Below are 25,808 nucleotides of genomic sequence, written 5' to 3'. Positions count from 1 at the left end.
ATGAGGCTGGGGCCTTGCTGGGCCAAGCTGAGGTTGCCCGGGCAGCTGTCTGAATTCAGCTGTATTCCCTTCTGCAGCTTCAGAGGTGGTGGGATAGGTAGATGGAGGGCAGAACTGCTGAGTCACCGGGAATCCTGCCCTAGCTGGGCCCTCCCTGACCCCCAGAGAAGCCTGCCCCGAGGCTGCCGGGGAGGGAATCTTTTCCCTTCTACCCTTCTGGGCTCTGTGACTCGTCTAAGAATGACATTGACGTAAGACAGATTGACAGGAGGAAAAACACAGCTTTAATTATGCTGGTTCCGACGCAAGGAGCCCCACAAGAGGGGCTGCAAGAGGCTTATATACCACCCTGAGTTAAGGCCAGGGATAGGGGCCTGGGGCTGCTAGGCGGGGGAGGCAGCCCCGGAGGGTGACGGGGGAAACGTAAGGGAAACTAAGTCTGTCTCTCAGGTGGCGAAAGCTTTCTCTGTAGAAGCTCTCTCTCAGTCCTGAGAGGGACAGCCTCACAAAGGCAGCTTTCCTTTGCAAATGTAAATCTCCCCACAGAACAATTACCTCTGTTCTGTTTTTAGAGCTTCTCTCATGTCTAAGTTTCTTAGGGCTTCCCTGGTAGCTCAGCTGGTAAAGAATCAGCCTGCAATGCAGGAGACCCCGGTTTGATTCCTGGGTCGGGAAGATCCCCTTGAGAAGGGATAGACTACCCACTCCAGTATTCTTGGGCTTCCCTGGTGGCTCAGGTGGTAAAGAATCCACCTACAATGTGGGAGACCTGGGTTTGATCCCTGGGTTGGGAAGATCCCCTGGAGGAGGGCATGGAAACCCACTCCAGTATTCTTGCCTGGAGAATCCCCATGGACAAAGGAGCCTGGTGGGCTACAGTCCCTGGGGTTGCAAAGAGTCAAAATAATTAGCTCAACTTGATCCTTGTGCCCAAGAGGCAACTCTAGGGGAGGCAGATCCCACTCCCCTCAGGCCTCCTTCCCTTCCACTGCCCCTTGCCCTGAACACCTTCTACAAAACTAACAGGGGTGAGGGGAGGGCTAGAAGGATTCATTTATCTTGAAGGAAAGAGAAACTGATTCCCCGGGCCCAATTCCTGGGCACCTCTAACTCTAGCCAGGCACCTGCTCTGCCCTGGCAGGATATTTTATCCCATTCTCAGAGGTAACTGAGGCCACAAAGCCTCTCCAAGCAAAGTAAAAAGGCAGATTAAAGAATTACGACATTAAAAAAAAAAAACTGAAAAAGAAAATTCCAAGAACAACAGGAAGCTGATCAGGAAGTTCCCATAGAAGATGAAAATATTTGAGAGTCGTGCTGAGAGCAGAGGCTGAGGGCAGAGGGCATTCCAGGGACATACAGCCGCAGTGGTGGTGGTCGTGCCACCCAATCTTCCGCCCACCCTTCTCCTTTCGCAGGGTGACCTCGGGCCTGCTGGCCAGGCCCTGTCCACTCCCAGGGGCCCCAGGAACACCTCTGCTTAAACAGGCACATGCATGCAGCTATGTGCACACACACAACAACTTTTACACATGTTCCCCCAGATCTGCCGGTGCATGCATGCCCATATGTGTGCTCATGTGGACAAATGCTTGTGCATGGGGAACCTGTCTATGCACATAGAGGCAGAAAGGGCAAACTCTCAGAGATGTATTGTGTGTAGAACTGTAAAGAAAGTGAAAGTGAGATGGTAGGCCCTTCCTCGAACTTGCTGTCTTTCAGTTCAGTTCAGTCGCTCAGTCATTTCTGACTCTTTGCAACCCCATGAATCGCAGCACGCCAGGCCTCCCTGTCCATCACCAACTCCTGGAGTTCACTCAGACTCACACCCATCTAGTCAGTGATGCCATCCAGCCATCTCATCCTCTGTCGTCCCCTTCTCCTCCTGCCCCCAATCCCTCCCAGCATCAGAGTCTTTTCCAATGAGTCAACTCTTCGCATGAGGTGGCCAAAGTACTGGAGTTTCAGCTTTAGCATCATTCCTTCCAAAGAAATCCCAGGGCTGATCTCCTTCAGAATGGACTGGTTGGATCTCCTTGCAGTCCAAGGGACTCTCAAGAGTTTTCTCCAACACCACAGTTCAAAAGCATCAATTCTTCGGTGCTCAGCTTTCTTTACAGTCCAACTCTCACATCTATACATGACCACAGGAAAATCCATAGCCTTGACTAGATGGACCTTTGTTGGCAAAGTAATGTCTCTGCTTTTCAATATGATATCTAGGTTGGTCATAACTTTCCTTCTATGAAGTAAGTGTCTTTAAATTTCATGGCTGTAGTCACCATCTGCAGTGATTTTGGAGCCCCCCAAAATAAAGTCTGACACTCTTTCCACTGTTTCCCCATCTATTTCCCATGAAGTGATGGGACTAGATGCCATGATCTTAATTTTCTGAATGTTGAGCTTTAAGCCAACTTTTTCACTCTCCTCTTTCACTTTCATCAAGAGGCTTTTTAGTTCCTTTTCACTTTCTGCCATAAGGGTGGTGTCATCTGCATATCTGAGGTTATTGATATTTCTCCTGGCAATCTTGATTCCAGCTTGTGCTTCTTTCAGCCCAGCGTTTTTCATGATGTACTCTGCATAGAAGTCTTTAACCACTCCTGTTTCAGGTGTCCAGGCTTCTGATGGTGTTTGGCTGAAAGGCTTCTCACAGTGCATCCTCCACCCCCTCCCCACCCAGGGCAGCCCTTCTTGAGAAATATCCTAGCGCTGTAGTTCTCAAACTTTTTGATCTCATATCCTTTTTATACTCTTAAAAATTACAAGGACCCCAAAGAACTTTTATTAATGTGTATTATATCTATCAATATAGTGGCATTGTTTTCTATTTGTACAAATCTCTGTTGTTGTTGTTTTAGTTACTTAGTTGTATCCAGCTCTTTTGTAACCCCATTGACTGCAGCTTGCCAGGCTCCTCTGTCCATGGGATTTCCTAGGCAAGAACACTGAAGTGGGCTGCCATTTCCTTCTCCAGTGGATCTTTCTGACACAGAGATTGAACCCTTGTCTCCTGCATTGGCAGGCAGGTTTTTTAACCACTGAGCCACCCAGGAAGCCCCATGAGTCTCTCTGCTGCTGCTAAGTCGCTTCAGTCGAGTCCGACTCCGTGCGACCCCATGGACCGCAGCCCACGAGGCTCCCCCGTCCCTGGGATTCTCCAGGCAAGAACACTGGAGTGGGTTGCCATTTCCTTCTCCAATGCATGAAAGTGAAAAGTGAAAGTGAAGTCGCTGAGTCTTGTCCGACTCTTAGTTACCCCATGGACTGCGGCCCACCAGGCTCCTCCGTCCATGGGATTTTCCAGGCAAGAGTGCTGGAGTGGGGTGCCATTGCCTTCTCCGATGAGTCTCTTTACTGTGAGCTTAATATGGGACAGCTGGATATGTGCTCCTGCATGAAATCTCTTATGACACATTTTGGTTGAAGCATAAGAAGAAAGCCAAGTATTCCAGAGACAGATAGTTGGAAAGAGATTCTTTGTGGATGCCCTGTGTTTGGAGCCTCTAAAGTGTCTCCCAGGGCATCCTCCCCACATCCTGATCTTCATACCCTGTGCAATCCATCCCCTTGGGTGTGGGCTAGATCTGATGATTCACCTCCAAGGAAGTGAGTGGTACAAGAGGTATGGCAAAATGTGATGCAGCTCACTCGGAAGATTAAGACACAGAAAGACTGTGGTTTGCATCCTGAGGAGGCCTCTCTTGCTCCCTTGCTCTCAGGGAAGTCAGCTCTAAGCTGCAGGATAGAAAGCCGCATCTGGCAAGGAACAGAGAGATACCTCTGGACAAAATTCGGTGAAGAACTGAGGCCCCTAATAACAAACTAAATCCTTCCAACAACCATGGCCTTGAGCTTGGAGGTGGGTCCACCCCCGGCTGGGCTGTCAGATGAGACTGCAGCCCCAGCTGCCACCTCGACCAGAGCCTGTGAAACCTGAATGGGAGGCATCCAGCTAAGTCATGCCCAGATTCCTGACTTATTGTGAGCTACTGTGAGGTAATAAATGTTTGTTGTTTTAAGCTGCTGAGATTTAGGGTAATTCATGACAAAGCAAGAGATAACTAACAACTTCCACAAAACAATCTTGGAGACCCCCAGGAGTCCACAGCCCTCCCTTTGGTACTGCTACTCTAGACCCGATGCCTTCAGCTGCTCTGGTTTGACTCTCTCAGTCAGCATCTGCCCTTCGTACAGGCTCCTGCTCTCCGCTGATGTAAGGAAGGGGGCTGGTAAAGGGGGTAGGCCCCATGCAGGTGACCAGCGACTGGTGATGTGCAAGTGATGGGCGCATAGCGTCTGTTCTTGATGCTGCTCCTTCATAGCAGACTTTGAGGCAGTGGGCACAGCATGAGGGATCTGATGGCAGGTGGGGATAAATTTTTAGGTAATAGCCTGTACCCTTTGTAAGCATCCACATTCTACCCCCCCTCCCCCAACCCAGTGCCCTTTGGGGAAAGCAAACTGTGCCTGGCCCTGGGTTCCTACTCACAAATTATCCTATTTCCTATTAACATTTAGGTTAACAAAGACGGCCAGAATCCTTGTTTTCCAATCAGTGAAAAGTCTTCCATCTGAATCACCACAGGTTCATACAGGCCCATCCGTCTGCCTCCAAAGTTTCTGCTAGTATCACAGCTGGTTTTACAGACAGAAAAGCTGAAGCAGGCATCCAATCAGGGCCACACAGTCTAGAGTGGAAGCAGATGTTCAAATGGAGGAGGGATTCCTTGAGCTCTCATCTAGCAGGCAGAAAGGAAAGTGCCTGATAGCTGACATGTCCCTGAGGCTGACTTTCCCATTCCCAAGAGTAACACCAGCGCTAACGACGATGCCTCATGTCCTGGACACCCAGGGTGGTCGAGGCTTCCATCGCCGGCATGTGCACTGAGGACTGGCATCTCCCACACCGTCTAGGCACATCGGCCCACTGCAGAGGAAGGCAGAAGACCCAGCAAACTGGAGACAGTGCTGGGGCTTCAGATAAGCCTCCCTTCTCCCCCACCCACAATCTGATCAAAGTTCTTGTGGGGTGCTTCCCTCCCCCAGGCTGTACGTCTGTGAGGACTGGGCTGGGCTCGCAGTACATGGCAATCCACAGAAGCTCAGTGGTGACTGCGAATGGATGAGGAGGTGGGCAAACATTTGAGTTAGGTCTGTGCTCGGGGTTAGAAAGCTTGGCTGTGGTGAGTATAAAGGCTAGTTTCTGATAAGTCAAGGTTAGAGAGTCAGTCTGGAGCAGGATGGGCCAGTCAACTTAGGAAGGACTAGGAAGTCAGGCTTTGTTGGGGGTCAGCTTCTCTCTGATGGGGTTTAGAGTTCCATCTGGTGGGTGTGAGAGGTCAGTCTTTGGCTGAGCTGAGAACACCATCCACGGTCAGTACTTGCCCCTTGCAAAGCTGATGAGTCTCTGTGGTGCTTCCCGCAGCATGTCTATCACCTGACCCAGAATGTCCACTGTCCTGAGCAATGGGTGAAGTCAGCTCTGGCCCCAGGAGTAGAGAGAGGTTCTGAGTAGCACCAAGGATCGCATTCTTGGGGATGGGGTTTAAGGTGACCTTGCTTTTAGGGCTTCCCTGGTGGCTCAGATGATAAAGAATCTGCCTGCAATGCAGGAGACTCAGGTTTGATCCCTGGAGAAGGGAATGGTAACCCATTCCAGTATTCTTGCCTGGAGAATCCCATGGATAGAGAAGCCTGGCAGGCTGCAGTCCATGGGGTCGCAAAGAGCTGGACATGACTGAGCGACTAACATTACTTCTAGGGCGTCGTCCTCAGCAGCTGGCTTGGGACGTAGACCCTGCATGAAGGGTGCAGGGAATAAAGAGACTTCAGGCCCTTGGAGGCATTTCCTGTTTTCCAGTGAACTGAAAACTCAGCTTCCTGCTTAGAATAGTCCATAGGGATGGTTTCTTTTTTTGGTGATGGGAGGGGTGTCTGAGGGTGGAGGATGCAGGCTTTGCTGGGCTTGAGGACCAGCTCTCAGGACTCTGCTAGGAGGCGGCACAGCCAGAAAGGTGGGAAAGGAGAGCGGTAAGAGTCCCCAGGTGCCTCTGCCTGATGCCCTAGCCATGCCTTCCTCGGTGCTCACATTCATAGTCTTTAGAGTGAGCAACGCAGTCTAATTATATCAGACAAATTGTATCATTTCACAAGGATGTGAAATTTCTCCAGAAAAAAGAAGCCAAAAGCATGCGGGACCTGTGTCGGGACAAGGACCAGGGCACAGTGGGGAGAGATGTCTTTGTCCCTGACTAGAGGCAGATGTAAATCACAGGGTTGCATCCTAGATCTGCTAGGGGCTGCCTGTGCAGCTTGGAGAATTTCCTGACTTTGCAGCACTTTAGAGCCCTCATTTCTCAGACGGGGAACCAAATGACCGCCTTGCCAGTGGAATGGTGCCCAGCTGGCCCAAGGCAGGCACATTGGCATCCAGTCTCCTTCCCTCCATCAGAGCACAGAGGGCAGAGGGGTACCTGGGCAAGAGAACAGAAGTACATCTATGCCCACAGCAATCTCATCAGCTCCGTTTCTGCCATAACAGTGCACCCAGCAGCTGCTGCTGACTCCACCCCAGAGTCTCTCCACCCTTCTACTGCAGGCACATCCTGGTCTCTAGTTACTCGCCCCGCTCTCGGTTCTTTCATTGTCTGTTGGGTACTGATTGGGTGATTTGGGAGAACAGATTCTCCTGCTTGGCCACACCTCCCTTTGCCTGTGGCAGCATTTATCCTCACCAGGCTGGAGGACTCTGTTCTTCCTCTGCCAGGGATCAACCTTGAGCCCCCACCTCACCCCAACATCCACATGAGAGACAGATTAAACACCCCCAAGCACAGCTGCCATGGGTGGAGTGCAAAGCAGGGCCATTAGGGAAGGGCATTAGTATGGACCATGATTCTGAAGGAAGTATTGGCCAGGACAAGGTCCTTTGATCCCACCCCCATGGTGGGACTGAGCTCTGGGGGAGGAACTGGTGTTGAATAAATGGGAGGGCTACAAGGTGGGGGGACTACCCAGTTCAGCCCTTGTCTGTGTGCTGTGATAGTTCATGGACATCACCTTTAGTGAACAGTGCCCACTGGGATGGGCACTCAGGGGTGGGACCTCCTTACATAGCTGACATGGCTGGGGGCATGGAGTCACTGACTCACGTTGCCAGGGCGAGGGCCATGCTGAGGTCTACAACTCAACTGAGCAGTGAGCTGCCTCACCTTGGCCACTGCCCTCTCTTCCCTCCTGGTCTTTCTCTTCCTTTATGAGTCTGTCTGCCTGTTCATTCTCCCTTCCCACTCTCCAGCTGGCTTTCCAGGTTGTTATGATGGTGTCCTTGTCAAGGGATAAGGCTAGACCGTATTCTTTAACAATAGCTTGATTTATAACAAAAAATCTTTAGCTCTCTGGTCTGGACCTCCATTTGTACCCTTGCTTCAAATCTTAGGGGTGGCCTGGATCTTCTAACACATTATGTACTTCACTTAATGGTCATGTTTATTGCTTACTGTCTGTCAATACCCCACTTCTACATAAACTCGGTAAGTGTGCAGATTTTTGTCTGTTTACTGCTGTCTAGATGAATGGCAGGCATATAGTAGGAATTCTATGAACAACTGAGGAATAAATGTATGGAATAAATGAGTGAATATTTCTGTCATCTGTCCTGTGTGTTAATACTACATCCTGTTGAAGCAGCTTTTACTGGAGCTGAGAATCTGGGCAATTGATTTTATGTAGAATGGGCATAAGAATACAAGAGTTTCATGGAATTTTAAGGACTAAAACCTTTCATATATAGTTTATGAGCCTCAGTTTCCTCATCTATAAAATGAGGATAACTGGAATATCTATTCCATGTGATTTTTGTGAGCTTTAAATAAATGACTTGTGTGAAATACTTAGCAGAATGTCTGAAACAAAGACGGTAATACATGTTACTCTTAAATGAATAATAACCGAAAGAATAAAGCATGAAGAATGAGAATCTATAATTTGTGCCTAGAAAGGGACCTTTCAGAGCCCCTCACAACAGCCCAAGGGGGTGGTGGTGCTGGTGGTTTAGTAGTTAAGTCTGACTCTTGCAACCCTGCGGACTGTAGCCTGCCAGGCTCCCCTGTCCATGGGATTTCTCAAGCCAGAATACTGGAGTGGATTGCCATTTCCTTCTCCAGGGAATCTTCCTGACCCAGACATCTAACCCATGTCTCCTGCATTGCAGGCAGAGTTTTTACCGCTAAGCCACCAGGGAGGTTGCCCTAAAGTGCAGAAGGCCTGAGAAGTAGTGAGGATTACAACTGTTTCCTCAGCATACCGGTCCTAGAACCGAGGCTGGCCTGATCTCAACCCCCAGGCAGTGTCTATCTGACCTCGAGAGAGCAGGCAGTGAAAGCCGAACTCCCTCATCCTACACAAAGACAAGGAGCCTTTATTCAAGGTGAGGGCTGGGCCCTCTCAGAGACAGTACCGCCTGCAGAGAGCATCACACTTTATAGGATTCCATGACCTTGACAATCTTCTGCTGAGAAATAACGTGAGGGCTACCGCACTTCTCCTGCATCCTGGGGAAGGGCAACTAGGGAGAGACAGGAGCGACCTTTCCTTCTTCTCTCTGATTTGTGTTCCCCTCATTATCACATCTTGCCCCTCAGCACTCCTGGGGCACCTGCCACAGCCCGAAGCCATGAAGAGGCAGTGATGAGAGGGCACTGAAGGAATACGAAGATGTGGGTAGAAGAAGGTAGTAGTAGCAACGACACAGGAGGGAAGGGGGCAGGGAATGACCTTGAAAAGAATGATCTAGCCATCAAGGACATGACATAAACTGGTTAGACGTAACTGGGTCCAAGATGGCAGAAGATTCCGTTTCCAGTAGATCTTGAGCCTCATTATTTCTCACTGTAACATTAGGTTGGTGCAAAAGTAATTACAGTTTTACATCGTTAAAATTTGCCTCTTGGTATTGGAACACATTCTTAAATAAATGTGGTTATGTTATACATCACTTTAACGTGCATTTCTCATTTCATGGTTTTTTTTTTTTTTGCTAATGACATTACTTGCTGCTTATTTTAAATTTATTTTAGACTATAGAAATGATTTAGATAAAAATAAAATTTAAGCAATTTATTTGAGTTCAAAATGGGTCCTAAAGCAGCAGAAACAACTCTCAACATCAACAACGCATTTAGCCCAGGAACTGCTAACAAACGTACAATGCACTGGAGATTTAAGAAGTTTTGCAAAGGAGACAAGACAGCCTTGAAGGTGAGTGTAGTGGATGGCCATCGGAAGTTGGCCATAGATAATGATGAAAGAAATTAAAGATGACACAAACAGATGGAGATAGATATATCATGTTCTTGGATTGGAAGAATCATTATTGTGAAACTGTCTATACTAACCAAAGCAATCTACAGATTCAATGCAATCCCTATCAAATTTTCAATGGCATTTTTTCTCCTACAGAATTAGAACAAAAATTTTACAGTTTGAATGGAAACACAAAAGACTCCAGATAGCCAAAGTAAACTTGAGAAAGAAAACTGGAGCTGGCGGAATCAGACTCCTTAACTTTGGACTACATGACCAAGTTACAGTCATCAAGGCTGTATGATATTGGAGCAGAAACAGAAACATAGGTCAACGGAACAGGGTAGAAAGCCCAGAGGTAAACCTATGCACGTATGGGCACCTCATCTATGATAAAGGAGGCGAGAATATACAGTGGACAAAAGACACAGTGCTGCCAAAACAGTTACATGTAAAAGAATTAAATTAGAATACTTCCTAACACCATATACAAAAACCAACTCAAAATGCATTTAAAGACCTAAACGTAAGACCACACACTATAAAGCTCTTAGAGGAAAACATAGGAAAAACATTCTTTGACATAAATCAAAGTAAGATCTTTTTTGACTCACCTTCTAGAGTAATGAAAATAAAAACAAAAATAAACAAATAGGACCTAATTAAACTTAAAAGTTTTTGTCCAGCAAAGGAAACCATAAGACAGAAAGACCCACAGAATGGGAGAGAATATTTGCAAATGAAGCAAATGACAAGGGATTAATCTCCAAAATATACAAATAGCTCATGTAGCTCAATATCAGGGGAAAAAAACCCAAATGACCCAATTAAAAAATGGGCAAAAGACCTAAATAGACATTTCTGCAAGGAAGACATGCAGATAGCCAAGAGGCATACGAAAAGATGCTCAACATTGCTAATTATCAGAGAAATGCAGATTAAAACCACAATGACATATCACCTCATACTGGTCAGAATGGCCATCATCAAAAAATCAACAAACAATAAATGCTGGAGAGTGTGTGGAGAAAAAGGAACTCCCTTGCACTGTTGGTGGGAATGTATATTAATATAGCCACTATGGAGAACGGTATAGAGATACCTTGCTGCTGCTGCCGCTGCTGCTAAGTTGCTTCAGTCGTGTCTGACTCTGTGCGACCCCAAAGACGGCAGCCCACCAGGCTCTCCCATCCCTGGGATTCTCCAGGCAAGAACACTGGAGTGGGTTGCCATTTCCTTCTCCAATGCATGAAAATGAAAAGTGAAAGTGAAGTCGCTCAGTCGTGTCCAACTTAAACTAAAAATAGAACTACGCTATTACCCAGCAATTCCACTCCTGGGCATATACTCTGAGAAAACCATAGTTCAAAAAGATACATGCACCCCATGTCCAATAGCCAGGACATGGAAACAAACTATATGTCCATCGACAGATGAATGGATAAAGACGATGTAGTACATACATACAATGGATTATTATTCAGCCATAAAGAGGAACAGAACTGTGCCATTTGTAGAGATGTGGATGTATCTAGAGACTGTCATACAGAGTGAAGTAAGTCAGAAAGAGAGAAACATCACATATTAATGCAGATATATGGAATCTAGAAATATGGTACTGCTGCTGCTGCTGCTGCTAAGTTGCTTCAGTCATGTTCGACTCTGTGCGACCCCATAGACGGCAGCCCACCAGGCTCTGCCGTCCCTGGGATTCTCTAGGCAAGATCACTGGAGTGGGTTGCCATTTCCTTCTCCAATGCATGAAAGTGAAAAGTGAAAGGGAAGTCATTCAGTTGTGTCCGACCCTCAGCGACCCCATGGACTGCAGCCCACCAGGCTCTTCCATCCATGGCGTTTTCCAGGCAAGAGTACTGGAGTGGTGTGCCATCACCTTCTCCAGAAAAATGGTACAGATGCACCTATTGGCAGGGTAGGAATAGAGGCACAGACATATGGACAAGGGGGACAAGGAAGAGGGGAGGGGAAGAAATGGGAGATTGGGATTGACATATATACACTACCTTGTGTAAAACAGATCGTGGGAACCTGCTGCCTAGCACAGGGAGCTCAGCTCCCTGATGATCTAGAGGGGCAGGATGATGGAGCAGGTTGGTGGGCAGGAAGGAGGTCCAAGCGGGAGGCGATATATATATACATAAAGCTGACTCACTTCGTTGTACAGCAGAAACCAACACAACATTGTAAAGCAACTATACTCCAATTAAATAAACAAAACAAAAATGAAAACAAAACGAAACCGCCTCTCCAGAAGCCCTTTCATGCTGCCTCCTAGCCATTGCCTCTCCTCCCCTAAGGGCAACCACTAGCTTGATTTCTAGCAGCACAGACTATTTCGTACTTTGTGTAACTGGAATCACAGTCCGCACCATGCCTGACTTCTCAAGCCCAACACTATGTTGTGAGCTTCATCTACGTTGTTGTCTGTAGTTGTAAATCATCCATTCTCATGTCTATCTAGTGTTCTATTGTGTTAATATAAAATTCCACAATTTATTTATCCAGCTGGTAAATTTTCTATTAAGTCAAGGGTATACATATTTGCTTCAATAGATACAGCCAAAGTTTTTCAAGGTAGTTGTACCACTTTATACTCAAATCTGAGACATTAAAACTCCAATTGCTCCACATCCTTAGTGAAACTTGATAAGTCTGCCTTTTTAGGTTAGTCATTCTGGTGGATGTGAAGTGGTATTGCACTTTGATTTAAATTTGCGTTTCTCTAATCACTGAGGAAATTAAAGACCCTCTAGTTTCTTATATCCTGATTTTTTTAAAAAAATGGGTATTTGTCTTAAAATATATTTGCCAATGTACTTATCTCAAACACCACCGATGTCATCTTTCTGACACCCTTTATGCTAATTAACAAGCTACTGGTTTCCTTGAGAATCTTTCCTAGCATTCTTTATGCTAATAACAAAACCCCCAGGAGTTGATGGGAGATGAAAAAGAGCTGAAGCACTTGTGGTGGTGGTGGTTTAGTTGCTAAGTCCTGCTCAACTCTTGTGACCCCATGGACTGTAGCTTGCCAGGCTCCTCTGTCCATAGTAAAGAAGCACTTGTCAGATCAGATCAGTTGCTCAGTTGTGTCCGACTCTTTGTGACCCCATGAATCGCAGCACGCCAGGCCCCCCTGTCCATCACCAGCTCCTGGAGTTCACTCAGACTCACGTCTATCATGATGCCATCATGCCATCACGTCAATGATGCCATCCAGCCATCTCATCCTCTGTCGTCCCCTTCTCCTCCTGCCCCCAATCCCTCCCAGCATCAGAGTCTTTTCCAATGAGTCAACTCTTCGCATGAGGTGGCCAAAGTACTGGAGTTTCAGCTTTAGCATCATTCCTTCCAAAGAAATCCCAGGGCTGATCTCCTTCAGAATGGACTGGTTGGATCTCCTTGCAGTCCAAGGGACTCTCAAGAGTCTTCTCCAACACCACAGTTCAAAAGCATCAATTCTTCGGTGCTCAGCCTTCTTCACAGTCCAACTCTCACATCCATACACGACCACAGGAAAAACTATAGCCTTGACTAGATGAAACTTTGTTGGCAAAGTAATGTCTCTGCTTTTCAATATGCTATCTAGGTTGGTCATAACTTTCCTTCCAAGGAGTAAGCGTCTTTTAATTTCATGGCTGCAGTCACCATCTGCAGTGATTTTGGAGCCCAGAAAAGTAAAGTCTGACACTCTTTCCACTGTTTCCCCATCTATTTCCCATGGAGTGGTGGGACCGGATGCCATGATCTTCATTTTCTAAAAGTTAAGCTTGAAGCCAACTTTTTCACTCTCCACTTTCACTTTCATCAAGAGGCTTTTTAGTTCCTCTTCACTTTCTGCCATAAGGGTGGTGTCATCTGCATATCTGAGGTTATTGATATTTCTCCCGGCAATCTTGATTCCAGCTTGTGTTTCTTCTAGTCCAGCGTTTCTCATGATGTACTCTGCATATAAGTTAAATAAACAGGGTGACAATATACAGCCTTGACGAACTCCTTTTCCTATTTGGAACCAGTCTGTTGTTCCATGTCCAGTTCTAACTGTTGCTTCCTGACCTGCATATAGGTTTCTCAAGAGGCAGGTCAGGCGGTCTGGTATTCCCATCCAGCAGATGTTGGCAATATGATCTCTGGTTCATCTGCCCTTTCTAAAACCAGCTTGAACATCAGGAAGTTCACGGTTCATGTATTGCTGAAGCCTGGCTTGGAGAATTTTCAGCATTACTTTACTAGCGTGTGAGATGAGTGCAATTGTGTGGTAGTTTGAGCATTCTTTGGCATTGCCTTTCTTTGGGATTGGAATGAAAACTGACCTTTTCCAGTCCTGTGGCCACTGCTGAGTTTTCCAAATTTGCTGGCATACTGAGTGCAGCACTTTCATAGCATCATCTTTCAGGATTTGCAATAGCTCAACTGGAATTCCATCACCTCCACTAGCTTTGTTCGTAGTGATGCTTTCTAAGGCCCACTTGACTTCACATTCCAGGATGTCTGGCTCTAGGTCAGTGGTCATACCATCGTGATTATCTGGGTCGTGAAGATCTTTTTTGTATAGTTCTTCTCTGTATTCTTGCCATCTCTTCTTAATATCTTCTGCTTCTGTTAGGTCCATACCATTTCTGTCCTTTAGGGCGGCAGGTGGGAGGAGCTACCCCACGCCCCCACACCCGAGGCCAAGGGCGGTGGCCGGGAGGAGCAACCCCACACCTGAGGCCAGGGGCAGTGGCCGGGAAGACCAACCCCACGTCCAAGGAGCCGTGGCTGCGCAGGCACAGGAGGGCCTAGAGGAGCTATCCCACGTTGAAGGTCAGGAAGGGCGGCGGTGAGGAGATACCCCTAGTCCAAGGTAAGGAGCAATGGCTGTGCTTTGCTGGAGCAGCCATGAAGAGATACCCCACACCCAAGATAAGAGAAACCCAAGTAAGATGGTAGGTGTTGCAAGAGGGCATCAGAGGGCAAACACTGAAACCATACTCACAGAAAACTAGTCAATCTAATCACACTAGGACCACAGCCTTGTCTAACTCAATGAAACTAAGCCATGCCTGTGGGGCAACCCAAGATGGGCAGGTCATGGTGGAGAGATTTGACAGAATGTGGTCCACTGGAGAAGGGAATGGCAAACCACTTCAGTATTCTTGCCTTGAGAACCCCATGAACAGTATGAAAAGGCAAAATGATAGGATACTGAAAGAGAAACTCCCCAGGTCAGTAGGTGCCCAATATGCTACTGGAGATCAGTGGAGAAATAACTCCAGAAAGAATGAAGGGATGGAGCCAAAGCAAAAAGAACATCCAGCTGTGAATGTGACTGGTGATAGAAGCAAGGTCTGATGCTGTAAAGAGCAATATTGCATAGGAACCTGGAATGTCAGGTCCATGAATCAAGGCAAATTGGAAGTGGTCAAACAAGAGATGGCAAGAGTGAATGTTGACATTCTAGGAATCAGCGAACTGAAATGGACTGGAATGGGTGAATTTAACTCAGATGACCATTATATCTACTACTGCAGGCAGGAATCCCTCAGAAGAAATGGAGTGGCCATCATGGTCAACAAAAGAGTCTGAAATGCAGTACTTGGATGCAATCTCAAAAACAACAGAATGATCTCTGTTCGTTTCCAAGGCAAACCATTCAATATCACAATAATCCAAGTCTATGCCCCAACCAGTAATGCTGAAGAAGCTGAAGTTGAATGGTTCTATGAAGACCTACAAGACCTTTTAGAACTAACACCGAAAAAAGATGTCCTTTTCATTATAGGGGACTGGAATGCAAAAGTAGGAAGTCAAGAAACACCTGGAGTAACAGGCAAATTTGGCTTTGGAATACGGAATGAAGCAGGGCAAAGACTGATAGAGTTTTGCCAAGAAAATGCACTGGTCATATCAAACACCCTCTTCCAACAACACAAGAGAAGACTCTATACATGGACATCACCAGATGGTCAACACCGAAATCAGATTGATTATATTCTTTGCAGCCAAAGATGGAGAAGCTCTATACAGTCAGCAAAAACAAGACCGGGAGCTGACTGTGGCTCAGACCATGAACTCCTTATTGCCAAATTCAGACTTAAATTGAAGAAAGTAGGGAAAACCACTAGACCATTCAGGTATGACCTAAATCAAATCCCTTATGATTATACAGTGGAAGTGAGAAATAGATTTAAGGGTCTAGATCTGATAGATAGAGTGCCTGATGAACTATGGAATGAGGTTCATGACATTGTACAGGAGACAGGGATCAAGACCATCCCCATGGAAAAGAAATGCAAAAAAGCAAAATGGCTGGGGAGGCCTTACAAATAGCTGTGAAAAGAAGAGAAGCAAAAAGCAAAGGAGAAAAGGAAAGATATAAACATCTGAATGCAGAGTTCCAAAGAATAGCAAGAAGAGATAAGAAAGCCTTCTTCAGTGATCAATGCAAAGAAATAAAGGAAAACAACAGAATGGGAAAGAAGCACTTGTAGTACCTTCTAAATAAACACTGTCTATTTATCCAATCAGCTGGTCCCCAGAGGGTGTATCCCTGATTAGAACAGCTCCTCATCCTTCAGGTCTAGTTTCAAACATACCACCCAAGTCGTATCATTATCTAGGCTGAAGAACTCTAAATTGAAAACCCGACTTCATGATGTGGCTTCTGTGCCATTTTCCCCTCCATCTCTCTGCTACTGTAAGCACTATGACAACACACACTTTGTGGTTTAGTAATTTTACTGCATGGAGATCTTCAGGCCCCTGGTAATCCAAGCACTGGACTGTACTCAGGTCCATGGAAATAGAGAAGGACTAGTCTTCCCATAGATTCCCTCTGCGAGAAATCTGTTACACCTGTTGTTTCTCAGTTCAGGGGCAAAGTCACACGGATAGGCTTTCTTGAAGCAGCTCTGGAGCCACCTAGCCCTTGCCAGGGACCAGTGGCCATGGTTTTCCTGGAATAGGCATGGCATTGCTTGACTTCCTCTTCTAGAACATAGTTGGAATTGAGGGAAGAGGTTCTAAACCAGGTACTCTGATCAGCAATTGACATTTTTTATAGCTTCAAGGTGATTTATCGAGCACATGGATTTGGGGAGAATGAATTTCCTCATCTCCAGGACTCTGGAGCTGTCTCTTCTGGACCACTAGGCAAGGGATGTGTAGACTGGTCATATTTCATTCAGTAAAATGCTTGGAGATGTCTTCTGACCTTCTAAGAACAAGATCTTTTAATTTGATTTTCTTTTTATTTAAACTCAGACATGCTGGTGGGAAGCTTGTTTCTCCTAGGATGGTCATTTACCTAGAAACAGCTGTCTGAATCAGAGAGGAAAATGGTGATAAATACAACCTTCTCCTTGCTTCACTTGCTCCTTCCAAGAAAAGTTATGACCAACCTAGACAGCATATTAAAAAGCAGAGACATTACTTTGCCAATGAAGGTCCGTCTAGTTAAAGCTATGGTTTTTCCAGTAGTCATGTATGGATGTGAGAGTTGGACTATAAAGAAAGCTGAGCACCAAAGAATTGATGCCTTTGAACTGTGGTGTTGGAGAAGACTTTTGAGAGTCCCTTGGACTGCAAGGAGATCCAACCAGTCCATCCTAAAGGAAATCAGTCCTGAATATTCATTGGAAGGACTGATGCTGAAGCTGGAACTCCAAAACTTTGGCCACCTGATGTGAAGAACTGACTCATCAGAAAAGACCCGAAATTCTGGGAAAGAGTGAAGGCAGGAGGAGAAGGGGATGACAGAGGATGAGATGGTTGGATGGCATCACTGACTCAATGGACATGAGTTTGAGCAAACTCTGAGAGTTGGCGATGGACAGGGAGGCCTGGCATGCTGCAGTCCATGGGGTTGCAAAGATTTGGACACGACTGAGAGACTGAACTGAACTGAATAACCTTCTTCTTGGAGTGGGTCTGGAGGTCCATGCTTACATCTTCAGGTAGGCAGATGAAGTTGCTGGTGGGGGAGGGGGAAGGGACTGAGAGGTGAGTACCTTCAGGATAATATACCTAAGTCATGGGAGGTTTCCAGCCTCGTGGGAGCTTCTTGGATTCCTAAGGTCTGAAGTTCTGAGCAGCTGGTCCTCAAAACTGAGTCTTGAAGAGGCCTGAATGGGTTGCAAGAAGATCTAGTCTTTTCTTCTCTAGAAAGCTGAGAATGAAGTGCTTTCGGTGCTGCTTGGCCATCTCTCAGCACTCCAAGGCAGCTTCATGCCCAGGCAGCCCAGGGCTGGCGCATCCAGTGTGCTCAGGCCCCCTCCACACTTCTGGTTGGCAGTCCCTGAATGCAGAGGCCAGACAGGGGTGGGCAAGGGCAGGATGCATATATGATCATTTGCACATTTGTGCATCTTCAAAGGATAAGAGAAAAGTTGAAACCTTGTCTAGGTTTGGGAATTTGGAATCACTAATGTCCAAAAGGCAATAAACTTCATTAGTGCCACCTTGCCACTCACCAAGGAGATAAAATGGAGCCCAGGAGATAAAATGCTCAATAGGACCTGGAAATAAGATTTAACGTCATTGTATTTATTAGGTTCTGAAACAATACACATTCACATCCTTTTGAATACAGTACATTTGGCACAATAATGTTTACAATGAAATAACACTAATGAATGGCAAGAGATTAAAATTACATCCCAAAAGGAAAAAAATGTACAAATAAAGTATCACAATACAAAAAAAAATCCCTAAAGTTGAATACATCTTATATTTAGCCAGAATTACTTTGCACATAATTTAAAAAGAGGTAATTTTTAGCCTTCTTTTTTTTTAATGTAAGAATGCATTTTTTTCACCTTTGGAGGAAAAAAAATTGTTTCCACTTCACAAAGTCCATAATGAGAATACAGGAGAACAGCTATCCTTCATATATTTTTTTGGCATTTTTTTTACACTCCCCTCCTTTTTTGTCTCAAAAAAAATAAAAAAGAGTGAGCAAGCTAGTTGGAAAGATTAGAAAGAATTCGCAGAAATGTAATAGTGTGTCTGCTTCCAAACTCTTGTGAAAACCGAAATGAAACAATGAATATTCAAGGAACATACAAGCTCTATTCTATAGACTACATAGGATTTGAATCTGCCTGTGTGAGAACTTGACCAGCTTTCAAGCAGGAGGCATCCCAGTCAGCCCAGCTCTGGGGCCTGGAAGGGGGCATCTCTGAGCCAGGCAACCTGCTTGAGTGACTGCTTGGAGCTGTTGGGTAGAATGTATTATTATTTGTCTTCCAACCAAAATGCCAGTTGTCCTGTAGGAAGGGCCCAACCCCTGCTGACATGGGAACATTTTGGACAAGGCCGTTCGGCATGACAGTTTAAGAGCTTGCTTGGTCGTTCAATCATCAGGGTAAAGGAAGCAGAGAAGAAAACAGAGAGCATAGTGACTCGTGAGTAAGATGGGCAGTATTGTCATGTTTTCCTAAAAAATGAGATGACGCCACCATGAAGATGTTTCTGTGCTTGTCCTCAACTCCGGAAGACAGTCTCCCCTTACTATGGCAAGTTACCGAAGATAAATTAAATTAATCTACTGTTCTTCATCTCTTCACTGGTATGCTGAACACACAAGTTGATATAGCATAATATTTGAAATTATAACAAGAACAGATAATAATTACACCTGAGTTTTTTCAAAAATCAAAACAAAAGAGAAGTGAATGTCATCACTAGTAACCAAGGCCACGACTAGCCAGATGCAAATATGGACACCAGCTCTGTATGGGCTTGAGCTAGTCACCGTCCAAACTTTGAAACAACCATCCAGAACATTCCTTTCTCTTCCCCATCTCTATCAGGACATAATAGAGCACAGGAGAACTATATGTGAGATTTAATATAGCTTAATACATGTTTACATCTTTTAAAATAAACCAAAATGAAATAAACAATATGAAGACCATCCCTCCTCCCGCCCCCCGCCTCCCAGAAAAAGAAAGAAGGAAACACACCTTATCTCTCGGTAACTTGAACCAATACGCTTACAGAGTATTGCACCTGGACATTATTATAATTATTCTTTCATAGACTAAAGTTTATAATATGCCTGAACATGCAGCAGTTGATACCTCTAAATTCAATGAATTAATTCCACAGGCCTTGCAGCAAACACTATATACAAAAAATCTCAAATGTACAAAAGGCAAAAAGCTTCATTAGTGCCACTTTGCCACTCACAAGTATATATATTCAGGGGCAGCTGGGAAATCCACGTGCAATCGTTGGAATAGATTCCATTCCCTGCTAAGTCAGTTCAGTGAAATAGATAATCCAACGACCTCCGGGAAACATAACACACAAAGCCACAGAGAATCCTTGGAAATCAAAGAACGTAACACTGGTAGCATCTCTACAGGAGGTAACATCACATCCATTAAATAGTGTCCACATGAGTTGCCCTTGCATGTCACACAGAAACAGCACTCAGAACATCTTGCCACCCTGTCAGTGTTCCAATAAGTCGCTCTTCAATCTCCTGATACCCTCTACATAACCCATGTTTAGCCTCATGCTGCTTGTTCCAAAAGCAGATATTTTATATTTAACTTTACATGTTTAATGTTTAAAAACCACAACACAGTAGTACTATCATTTGGTAGAAGTGCGCAAAAATCACACACTGCTGCAGAAAATAAATACAGTTGATGCTGGGGATTCAGGATGAAACTGGAGAGAGAATCTGGGAGCTGAGTTTTGCTAGAACCCAGGGTCTTGACCACTCTGTGGGGTAGCCATGGAGTTCAGGCAGAACTTGAACAACAAAGAGCTCTACTAGTTTCCTTTTCTCTCAATTCCGAGCCCCCAGGTGCCACGAAAGCATTAAGAGCATACACCGTGGATGATGATTTTCTCATTGTATATTAGCCCTTTAATATCTACCTGTATTAACAATGGAATTTATTTCTTTTGGCCAATTAGAAAGCAAATTTGATAATCTATTTTTGAAATGTTAATAGAGTTCAAATCAAATTTCTTTTTCTATGGAGAGCGATTTCTTCCACAAGATACATGCTTATACAACTTTGGCATGCCCCAAATCTAAAACCAAAGCAAATGACGACGAGCCATTCCAGAGCAAACCAACACAGGGAGCCGATCAGGGTGTCTTCCAACCTCACTCCTTCCTGGGCACGCCTAGAGGGCGCTCACCCTTGGGCTGAAGAAGCACCAGTCTCTTCTCTTCTGGATAGAATGGCAGAGGGTGGCAGGTGGTGGGTGGGGGACTGGAGTGAGGAGAAGCAAGAATTGTCAGGACTCTATGTTCAAAAACAGAGCCAGAGTCTTGCTTGCTTTTTTTCTTCCTTCTTTTCTTTGCAGTAAAAGACTTGAAGTTCCTTCCTTACCAGAAGCCCCCGAGGAGCAAAGCCAGGCTTGCCAACAGACCAAACTCAGCAGTGGGTCCAGTGAACTGCTGAACCTGCACAATTCTGCAGTACTGGTGAGACGAGAATCAAGAGTGCCTTCTGGTCATCAGGTGGAAGTGGGGAGGAGCTGGCCCCGGGGTGAGGGAATGCAATAAATAGAGGGTGGACAAGGGACTGGGCTCTGGGGAGAAGTAGTTCAAGACCATCTGATGGGAAAATAGGAATCTTCCCGGCGCCCCTGCTTGCAGCATCACCGAACTTCACTGGGAGCGGCTGCTCAGGGCATCAGGTCTTCACCAAAGTAGGAGAAGCCTTTGAATTCCTCCTGGTTGATCTGCTTCACAATCGCTTCGTCCACGAGTGTGAGTACTGGCTCTTCCCGGGTAAAGTCTTGGTCAAAATTATTGACGTCTCTTTTGGTTTTCTGTGGGGAGATAAGAGAAAGCGCTGATTCTAGGCTGACCTGCCTCCCCAAGGCCCCCCACAGGGAGTGGGCATCGAGCTGACCAGCCTCTTGCCAAAGCAGACCTCTAGCTACTGAGAGCAGACATTGAGCTGTTTCAATGAGGTAACGATGAATGGCCCCAGGACCGAGAGGTGACGGAGGACTTGGAAAGGAAGAATGAGGTCAAGTGAGAAGGAAGAAGGGGTGAGAGGTATGATGGAAAAGCAAGGAAGTGGGATTCCCATAGACTGTGTGTGTGTGCATGTTCGGGCGTTTTCCCTTTTAGCATCTGCCCTAACCCTCTGGCTCCACTGAGTCCTCCCTTTCTGTGATCCAGGGAATGAACTTGAATTGCCCTTCTGTGAGCTCTCCAGTGGTCCTTCTTCCATAAAGGTAACCATCACCACCCCCATCACCTTACCATGTCTCCTCTAGATGGCATCTCTATATGTAGGGGGATGCGTGGAGTAGGGGTTGGGACCATCTTCTGGGAAGCCTGCCTTGATCCTCATCTGCTATCATCCTGAATCCTATTTTGTGCTCCCACATTATTTCTATTATTACACTCAAGACACTGACTTGCAGTGAATTGTTAATGCTTCTGTCCTGTCCATGAGCTCCTTAAAGGCAGAATCCTTGTCTGACTCAACCTTGGGTTCCTAGCAGTCCCCTAAACTAAGCACCTACTGAATGAATGAATACATCAGCAAGCCCACCACTGACTCTCTAGGTCAGAAGGACCCATACCTAGTTGGAAGCTCAAGTTGCCAAAATTGCGCTTATGGTCTGTGAAGGGGTGGAGGGCAGTGATCAAACAAACTCTGGGTTTTGGAGAAAATCAGGAAGTAAGAATAATTCTCTGCCTTTGGGGGCTCCCTGCTGGGTTGGGGTCAGTATTCCTTTCTAGCACACACTGCAATGGTGAGAAAAACTTTCACAGAATAGTGGGACCTGGCTGAGACTTGAAGAATGAATTACCATCATGTTGGTAGAGATGGGAAGAAGGTACCTTGGCAGAGAGAAAGATGGGAAAAAGGCAGGAGATTGGGAACACGAAAGATGTGTATACAGGACAATGGGTTGGTCAAGCTGTTTGTGACAGAGTGCAGCGTGGGGATGGCGGGAAATAAGGGTGGAGTCTGACTGAGAGACCCTCAGCACCAAGTTCCCTCTCCCCTGCCATCCACAGCACAATACTGAGATGACTGAAGGAGCTCCGGCAATATTTTTTCAGACATTGATTAATTGGCATTATCCAGGATTCGTGCCCTGGATGATGGAATAACTCTTGTGGTGACTATTATTATTTGTAGAATAAATATTAACATATGCTATGTTCTATGGAAATCAGTTACCTAAAAATTTAGTGATAGTCTGTGTAAAAAAGTAGTCTTGAGACAAAGCTATATTTTGTACTCTGCTCTGGGAGAGTCATCATGCATGTCAGCAAATGAAAGGATGTGGGACACCCTGCAGTCAAGAAGACCTGGCTGATTTGATTAAGGCCAGTCTTCCTCAAACTTCCTCAGACTATATATTTTTATATATATACACACACACACACACATATACATATATATATATATGTGGACCATTTTATTTAAAGATTCTCTTAGATTCTTTTTTTGATGTGGACCATTCTTGAAGTCTTTATTGAATTTGTTACTGTATTGTTTCTGTTTTATGTTTTGGGTTTTTGGCCATAAGGCATGTGGATCCTGGCTCCCAGACCAGGGGTCGAACCCATACCCCCTGTATTGGAAGGTGAAGTCTTAACTGTGGACTGCCAAGGAAGTCCTTTTTTTTTTTTTTTCTTTCCCTAAATAGTTTCTCAATATCTGTCCTGGGAGCGAAGTTCTGCAGAATGTGGTTTGGAAAGTGCCACCTTACAGAGCATCTTCATGTTCATTTGCTTTTGATCTTTGGAACAGGCAGGTGTTATTATCCTGATTTTACAGATGTGGAAACTGTGGCTCACAGAGGTTTCATCACTTGCCCAGAGTCACCCAACTGAGTTCAGAGTGAGGCCAGACTCAAGTCCAGCTCTCAGCATGATGCTTCTCATGGTGCAGAATATTTGGAGAGCTGGACACTGGAGACATGGGAAAACATGGGCAGGCTCAAATGCAACCAGGAGACCTTTAGGTCAAGCTTCTAGGCTGAAGTAAAGCCAGAAAGGCTTGCTAGTAAGCCAGCATGGTGGGAGAGGGCTGTGGATCAGGGAGAGAGTGGTACATGGTGAGGTGAACTTGGCAGGGGAGTCTGTTTTCAAACTGTCCCAGATTGAGGTCAGAATCAGACAGACACCACGGAGAAGAGATGAGCTAATCTTTCCCATACTGTGCCCCCATCCATCCTGCTTGGCACCTTCTCTCCGGCCTTGAGCCATCAGAGCTCAGTAGGGCTCAGAGGCCTTGGAGGGGGGGACAGAAAGGGGACAGAGGAAAACCACAGGGACGGAAACAGTACTTGCAGCAGAAGCGGGTGTGTGCCGCCCCTGAGATGAGAAAACTGAGGGGTGGCTCAGCCATTCCTACAGGAGGGCTGGCTCCAGGCAAAAGAGGATGACATGTTCTCCATCTCCAGTGTGTACAGAGCTAAAGGAAAAGGGGGCCCTGCATGGAGAGAGACTTCACAGGGGAACCACAAAGCCCATCTCCACAGTGATGCATGTGGGGCACAGGAGGGCAGCTGCCTGGGGAGAGGGTGTGAAGACTCCTCTCCCAAAGGTCTCTATCACAGGAGCGAGGGGTTTACTTTGATTGAAGAGGGGTAACAGCATGTGGCCCATGGTGCTGGGGGAGGAGCAGGATGGGGAAGAAGGCGATGGCAGCATGGGAAGCACCAAGTATCATCCCAGTGGGGGCAGGAGGAGAGGGAGCTGGTGAGGAGGACTGGCAGAGAATAGGGCAGAAGGGAAACTCAGTTTGAGCACCACTGATGGTGGGCTATATCCAGGACCTTTCAGGGGCAGGATCCCCTCCTTCCAGCCTCCTCTGCACTGGTCACTAATGGAGGAAGGGGGCTGGTGTATAGGGAACCTCGGGACATTTGTAAAGGCTTTGGCATTGACTCCCCTGTTTAATTTCTTGTGCTTCACCTTTCAATCATTTGAGTCCACTAGTCATGGAAACTGGTTTCATTTTCTGAGGTCAACTGAGTATAGTGATGGAGCTACGTTTCATAGGATGTCTGAATGTCCCAACTTGCTGACTGCCTACCAGGGAACCAGGCTCAGTCAACACAGCTAGGGACATCTTTTTCCAGGTGCATGGTGAGCTGGCTTGGGGAGCAATCAAGCTCAGCTCTGGGCTTTCCAGGGGAACCAGAATCATTGGTGGCATGCGCGCGAGTATGCCATTCTTCAAGAACTCTATGGAAGAACCTACTTGGCTCATGCACCCCTTATGCTACCTGGTCCAGGCCTTATTTCCCTTGGAGACATCTTAGATCCTTGTCAGTTATTCATTTCCATTCATATAACTTACAGTTTCTGACAATTAATTAACCTTAGAGGCTTGGGAGGTTTTCCAGAGCAAGTATTTCTGAGGAAACCCATCCCATGTTAATAGCATGTAGGCAGCCTCACATCCTCACATTTAGAGGACTGGGAACTATATCCTTTACTCACTGGTTTCACTCATTGGAAAGCTGCTGTTTCCCTTAAAGAGCAGGTACAGGACTCATCTCCAGGGTTCTGACGGACAAAGTCCCTGTTTACCTGGATCTTCAGTCATCCCATTTGCCTCCCTTCATGTCTACACACCTGACTCAGCCCCCACCACACAGCCTGAGAGGCGACACTGGGACAGGGAACAGTCCTCTAACTCTTCACACCCTGTCTCCTCCATGAAGCCCTTCCCACACCCTCTGGACCACATGGAGGGGACACCACATGGAGGAGGAGAAAGCACTGGCTGACCTCCCATCTTGGTACCGTCCCTTTCCTGGTTTGATGACATTGTGAAGGAAACCTCTTTGAGCCTGGGTCTTTCATCTGTAAGATGGGGGTGGTCCCAGGAGCCCTACAATAGCCTTGAGGACTGAATTAGATGCCAGATGTGCGGCGCCTCAGTGCAAATCCTGACACACAGTGGGTACCCAATAAATGTGAGCTCCTACCCTCTTAGTCTTAGCACCACGTGCCTTGGGCATGGCTCACGCTCAGCGTGGCTGGATCTCCAGCGTAGCCCATGGGCTCCATGAGCTTTGGAGTGCAGGGCTGCCTTGGGCATGCTTCACGCTCAGCGTGGCTGGATCTCCAGCGCAGCCCATGGGTGCCATGAGCTTTGGAGTGCAGGGCTGCCTTGGGCATGCCTCACGCTCAGCGTGGCTGGATCTCCAGCGCAGCCCATGGGCATCATGAGCTTTGGAGTGCAGGGCCTGAGCTCACACTTCTCTGTGTGCTTTCAAATTCTGAACTAGTGCTGAGCCAGGGCCTGCCTGGACATCCTGGTCTTCCTCTAGCCACTGAGATTCTTCCAACGGTGCCCTACTGCTCTCGGAAAAAGCACCAGTTTCTTAATCACTTCTAAGGCCCTCTGGGATCTGGTCCCTGCTCACTTATCCAGTTTTATCTCCTAGGCCCTAGGGAACTGTGAAGTTTTTTGGATGCACTGGCTTCTTCCTGCAACCGAGCCTTTGATCAGCCAGTCCTCTGCCTGGAGCACCCTCTCCCC

General features: G+C 46.4%; 1 protein-coding gene across 1 annotated transcript in view; it reads right to left on the bottom strand.

Annotated features, from left to right (window-relative positions):
* Positions 1–17,829: 17,829 nt before the first annotated feature.
* The window catches only part of PRKCE (protein kinase C epsilon), a 541,930-nt gene continuing 533,951 nt past the window's right edge, over positions 17,830–25,808 (bottom strand). Inside the window, exon 15 of the mRNA XM_061432250.1 lies at positions 17,830–21,108. Coding sequence (XP_061288234.1) covers positions 20,962–21,108 — 147 coding nt within the window. The 3' untranslated portion in view covers positions 17,830–20,961. The remainder of the gene's footprint in view (positions 21,109–25,808) is intronic.

This window comes from Bos javanicus, chromosome 11, assembly GCF_032452875.1.
Source record: "Bos javanicus breed banteng chromosome 11, ARS-OSU_banteng_1.0, whole genome shotgun sequence".
In the NCBI taxonomy this organism is placed as follows: domain Eukaryota; kingdom Metazoa; phylum Chordata; class Mammalia; order Artiodactyla; family Bovidae; genus Bos; species Bos javanicus.
This window is presented reverse-complemented; position numbering and strand designations above follow the sequence as displayed.